We start from the raw sequence: 5,908 nt of genomic DNA on the forward strand, positions 1-5,908 counted from the left end.
TCACCTTCTGCACATATGTTTGCCCACTTTGTCACGAAGCTCTTTGGTTTTTACCCCATAAATGATAGGATTGAGCATTGGGGGGACAAGGAAGTAGAGGCTGGCCAAGATGACGTGAAGATGGGGAGCGATACCTTGACTGAACCTCTGAGTCAGGTAGGAGAAGAGAGAGGGAGTATAAGACATCAGCATCACACAGATGTGAGATGTGCAGGTGTTGAGGGCTTTCTGGTGGACTTCCTTGGAGGAAATTCTGAGGAGATCCCTGATGATCAGACCATAGGACAGGGCAATGAACATCAGGTCTAAGACAATGACAACCAATGCTGTCACCAAGCCGTACATCCTTGTGACTGTGGTGTCCCCACATGACATCTTTGCCACAGCTATGTGCTCACAATACATGTGGGGGATAATGCGGTTGGCACAGAATGGCAGCCTACTCAGGAGCAGGGGCATAGGCAGAATGAGGAGAACAGCTCTTATCAAACTCAAGAGCCCTAGGTTAGCTATTCGTGTGTTAGTGAGGATGGTGGCATATCTCAGAGGATTACATATGGCAACATAGCGATCGAAGGCCATTGCCACGAGGATGGCTGACTGTACTGCAATAATCGTATGAAGGAAGAACATCTGGGTGAGGCATCCACCCACAGTAATTCCTTTCAAATCGAACCAAAATATACACAGTGCCTTCGGTATGACAGAGGTAGACATGCTGATGTCAGTGAGTGCCAGCATGCAGAGCAGCAGGTACATCGGCTTGTGCAGGGTCTGCTCTTTGCCTACAACAAGCAGAACCATGAAATTTTCCAACAGGCCAATAATGTAGAACATATAGAAGGGGATGGAAATCCAGACATGGGCAGCTTCTAAGCCAGGGATGCCCATGAGGATGAATGTTGAAGAGTCAGAGGGGGTGAGATTGAAAGCTGCCATGAGGTGGTCGATGCATCAATCAGGGGAATGCTCAAGATGCCTGTGAAGGGAGAGAAGCACAGCGAGGAGGTTACACACTTTATAACAAATAGTACAGTAAATATTTTATAGTTATTACCAATTTAGGAAAGGGGGAGAGGGTGAGCAATGAGGTGTCAACATTTACAGATGGCACCAAGTTTATTTAGGTGATAGTCAAGTCCAGAGAAGTCTTCAGAGGGAGCTAACTAAGGCAGGTGAATGGTGGCACAATGACAGATGAACTTGGATGTCAATAACTGCAACATGTATGCCATTGGATGGAAAAACTCTGCAAACACCTTAGGAGGTTCTAATTGAACTGAATGAATTCAGGACAGGACATGGTACACAGCTTTATGAGCTCCTACTCACGGTGCAAGCATGGATAGAAGCTAAGCAAAACATTCGGATCCATGAGGAGTGGAATGGGGAACCATACAGAAAATACAATGCCATGAGATCAGTCTGTCAATGTTTCACCCTCCTCTGGACTTCTCTCTGTTGTACTCGATACCCTTCTCACATAGGATATTGCAGAACTAGAGGTGTTCAGAGAAGGGAAACAAGAATGATTAAGGGTCCAGGAAAACTGTCATATGGAGAGAGGTTGAAAAGATTGGGATTGTTACTTACAAAGGAGATGAATAAGAGGGGATATGAGAAAATTCTATAAATTACTGACTGGTAGAGAGTAGATCAAGAATGTGTTCTCCCTGTCTCATAACACAAGATCAAGAGGACATTCAATTAAACTGAAATGTGGAAAATTCAAAACCGATGAAAAAAGAATATTTTCTTCACTCAGTGCCTAATTAGATTGAGGATCTCGTTGCCACAAGACATAGTTGAGGTCATGAGCTAATCAAGGATCAGGAAGGGTTTGGATATTTACATGTATAGTGAGATTATCCAGTTACAATATTACAGCTAAAGAAATATTTCGGAAAGCCGATACGCCCATGTGTTTCAGGGCACAAGCCAATCTCTAGTCGTTAGGCATTAGGGTGACACCCTCATGATAGTCAGGTCATCTCCCCATCTACCCATTGCTGGGTTTCTCAAACCTTCCTCCACAGCCTTTGGGACTGTCACTGTCATAGAAAGGACACTGGATTAGATGGACCATTGATCTGATCCATAGTGCAGTTTCTATGTTGGAAAGGAGCCAAGTTTCCCCCATGGAAACAGGCATTATCCTGCTGGGTTATGACTGTGCTCAAGAAAATAGGCATGAACGGCACAAGGGGGTTGGTATTTAGGGCTACAGGTCTGCAGCTCTGTTATTTCCAGTGTTTCTTTTGGTGAGACACTTTCTTGCAAACATCCAACATTGTTTGAGACATAACGATATGGGTCTGTATCGTGGGATGCACAATGACTCTGAACAAGGTGTGGTGGTGTGAAGGGATAATTAGCTAACCATGACATTCTGAGTGTTACTATTTGACCAAAATAGCTAATGATATCCTGGGATGATAAACAAGAGAATCTCAAGTAGGAGCGGAGTGATTGTTTTACCATTGTATTTGGCCCTGGTGTGCCTGCTGCTGAAATCCTGTGTCCAGTCTCCGTGTCCACAATTCAAGAAGGAGGGTTCGGAGATGAGCCACAAGAATGATTAAAGAATTTTAAAAGACCTGCCTTATAGTGATCAACTCACAAAGCTCCATCTATTGAGCCTAACAAAGAGGTTAAGGGGAGACTTGGTCACAGTCTATAAGTGCCGACATGGGCAACAAATATTCAATGTGAGCTCTTCAGTCTAGCAAAGGAAGGTCTAACACAATCCAATGGCTGGAAGCTGAAGTTAGACACATTCTGACTGGAAATAAGGCATACACTTAAACGGTAAGAGTAATTAACCATGGGAAATATTTTTAAACCAAGATTGGATGTTTCTCTCCAACAGTGGGTCTCAGCATTTCCAGACTACTGGATCCCTTTCAGGAATCTGATTTGTTTTGCATACCCCAAGTTTCACCTTTCTTAAAAACTACTTGCTTACAAAATCAGATATAAAAATACCCAAATGACACAGCACGCTATTACTGAAAAATTGCTTACTTTCCAATTTTACCGTGTAATTATAAAGTAAATAAATTAATACAAAAATGTTTTACTTACATTTCAGTGTATAGCCTATAGAGCAGTATAAACAAGTCTGTATGAAATATTAGTTAGTACTAACTTCGCTAGTGCTTTTCATGTAGCCTGTTGCAAAATTAGGCAAATATCTAGAGGAGCTGACCAACTGCTTGGAAGGACTCTCTGCACCCCTAGGGATACATGTGCCCTTGCTGAGAACCACTGCTCTAAAAGATCTGCTCTAACTGAAACGTGAATTAATTCAGGGCAGTTCTCTGGCCTGTGCTATGCAGGAGGTCAGACTAGAAGATCACAATGGTCCCTTCAGGTTTTGGAATCTATGAACATGTCCCCAGGAATCAGTTGGAGGCATTTTGCCTGCAAGCTCATACCTGAGCTTACTGAAGGCATTTTTTCTATTTGTGACAGTGCTGAATTTAACTCTATGGGGAGAAATTTGAGTGTGACTGCGGTGCCTTGGAAATGGTACACTAGGTGAGTATTTCACGAGGCTGAGGGATCCCATGATGCACTGCATGGATGAATACTTTAGGTGAGAAAAATCATGACTTGCCCCATAAAATTGCCACACTGAGGAATGAATGTGCAAGGGTCACAGTGAATGTCTAACAGAGCTGGCTAGAAAATGGTCCCAGAGCATCCTGGGTTTAATGTCTGTGTCCCAGTGGCCCCCTGTTTCAGGCAGCTGCCAGTGGCTACTGCACATGGCAGCTGTATTTATCCAGGCCTCCACATGTTCCAGAGTTTCCATCTCTCATTATATAATGTGCAAACTTCTTGGCTTATGAGTTGTTTCTGTGTAGCAGCCCTTGAGACCACCTATGACGTCTATGGGTGGAATAAGAAAAGCTACACAGGTGCCCTGGCATTTGCCATTCGTGTATGAGATTTCTCACAGGTGAGACATAGTCACTGATCTCCCCCCAGCCAAGGGAGCAGACATGACTGAAGGCACCTCACCCCCTGAAGAGGAAGAGTTGTGGGAACCAGGGATGACTGGGGAGCATGGAGAAGACACTGGCGACCAGCGTGCTGTTGTAAGAGAGCAGCCTGGGATGGGGAAGGAGAGAATAGACAGAGGGTCAGAATGTGATGGGAGATTGAACCACCTGAGGAGCAAAGATCCTTGGTTCTTTTCACTAGTGTAATGCCTGAAGTTATGTAAGAACAACAACAACAACAACTGGAAAAAAAAACTGAGTAAAGTTTGTGACACTCAGGCTGTAGCTCTGTGGCTTGTCAGGGCAAAGAGACCCCGAGACCCACCCACATGCATTCAAGGCCAGGAAAGGTCCCAGCGCTGGCCTTGAACTAACAATCACAAAGAAAAATTCAATTTCAACAGTGCTACCAGCCTCTTCATGAGCACACTGCTCCCCATCTCCACAACACCCAGCATTTGCTCACCTGTCTGCCCGTCCATGTATACGCCACTTTCCTCCCCCACAGGCACCAGTGCTGTCTGCCTGTCCATTTAACCCCTTCCTGCCCCACAATGCCTAATGTTGTCCATCCTTTCTGTGTATGTCCCCCATTCCCAGAACCCACACTACTGCCACACAGTGATACCCCTCACCCAGGACTAAAACCAGACTCCAGACCCCACAGCGACAGCTCATAGAAATATATCCTCAGACAAGGTTAAACTCAGTGTCTGCCTGCATCCAGGAAAAGGGGGAGATCAGCCTGAATTGCCTCTGCAGGGATGAAGGGAAGGCCAGCAGCAGCTCAGCCTGTGCAGGGAAGGAGATAGCGACAGGCCTGGCAGGAGGGAGAAAGGACACGGAAACTAAAAGGAGCCAGCATGAGTAGTGTGGTGGCTCATTAAAGGATGGATGTTCTAGTTGGGGGATGATATCGGAGACAATCTGCTACAGCGGGGTCCACATTCCACTACAGTCTAACACACACCTCTGCCCCAGAAGGCCTCATTATGCCTCTTTGGTCTGTGCATTAGGCAGGATGTCCATTCCCTATTTGACCGGTTTCAGGCCTCTGAGCCACTGTGATTTGGATACTGCATGTCCCCGCCCCCACAACCCCTCCTCTAGCTCCCCTCCACACACACACTGTACTTTCTGGGATCTCCCCCGGTGAAATGTACACCACCACCTGGTTTCCTTTAAGTCAGAAATATGCTTTTATTTTTACTGTCTTTTTGTGCTTCTCATCCTCTCCAGAACCAGAGATGCAGGGGCTCAGAGAGAGCAGACCCCTCTCCCCTCACAAAAAAAATGCTTATCCTCATTGTTCTGAACCTCTAAGCCTATGAGTGTGAGATGTCAGCAACTCCTGTCAGTTCTTCTTTGGTCCAAACAAGCTCACCCATCCTTAGAGGCCACATGACGACTCCAGTTGAAGTCACTGGAGGATCATGGTCAGTGTAAATTAGGCCATTTATTTAAGTCCCTACATGTAGATTTAAGGTGAAATCCTGGCCATGTTGGGAGTTTGCCATTGATCTCAGTAAGACCAAGATTTCACCCTTAGTGTTTAATTTTTGGCTACCAGCTGTGAAAATCATGGCTTCCAGTCTTGCTACAGAGAGTGCTACTTTATTAGGCTGCTGAAAGAGTCTGAAGGAAACCCTCAGTTTATGTGACATTCTGATACCAGGCATGAAAGATAGAGATTCAAAAACACAGAAGCTCTGATTTTCCTCTCAGGGAAGCCAGTACAATCTGGAGTGACCCAGTGAAGGCAGAATATGAGAGCAGAATCTGGCCAGTGTGGGGCCCATTCTTGTTGAGAACCCTCTGGTAACGCAGATACCCACTGCAGAGGCTTTGGCTGCACTTCTCAACAGGGCAGGGAAATTTGAAAAACTTGCACAAACCAGAGG

The 5,908-nt window shown here is 45.4% G+C and overlaps 1 protein-coding gene across 1 annotated transcript; it reads right to left on the reverse strand.

The window, feature by feature from the left end:
* On the reverse strand, positions 1-939 carry LOC127056454 (olfactory receptor 52P1-like). The gene has a single exon (XM_050964344.1). The coding sequence runs from the start codon at positions 937-939 to the stop codon at positions 1-3; it is 939 nt and encodes a 312-aa protein (XP_050820301.1).
* Between the last annotated feature and the right edge of the window lie 4,969 nt (positions 940-5,908).

The sequence above is a fragment of the Gopherus flavomarginatus genome, chromosome 1, assembly GCF_025201925.1.
Source record: "Gopherus flavomarginatus isolate rGopFla2 chromosome 1, rGopFla2.mat.asm, whole genome shotgun sequence".
Classification (NCBI taxonomy): domain Eukaryota; kingdom Metazoa; phylum Chordata; order Testudines; family Testudinidae; genus Gopherus; species Gopherus flavomarginatus.

Excerpts from the sequence above, each read along its gene's own strand:
- LOC127056454 (XM_050964344.1), bottom strand. The coding sequence starts at position 939 with ATGGCAGCTTTCAATCTCACCCCCTCTGACTCTTCAACATTCATCCTC.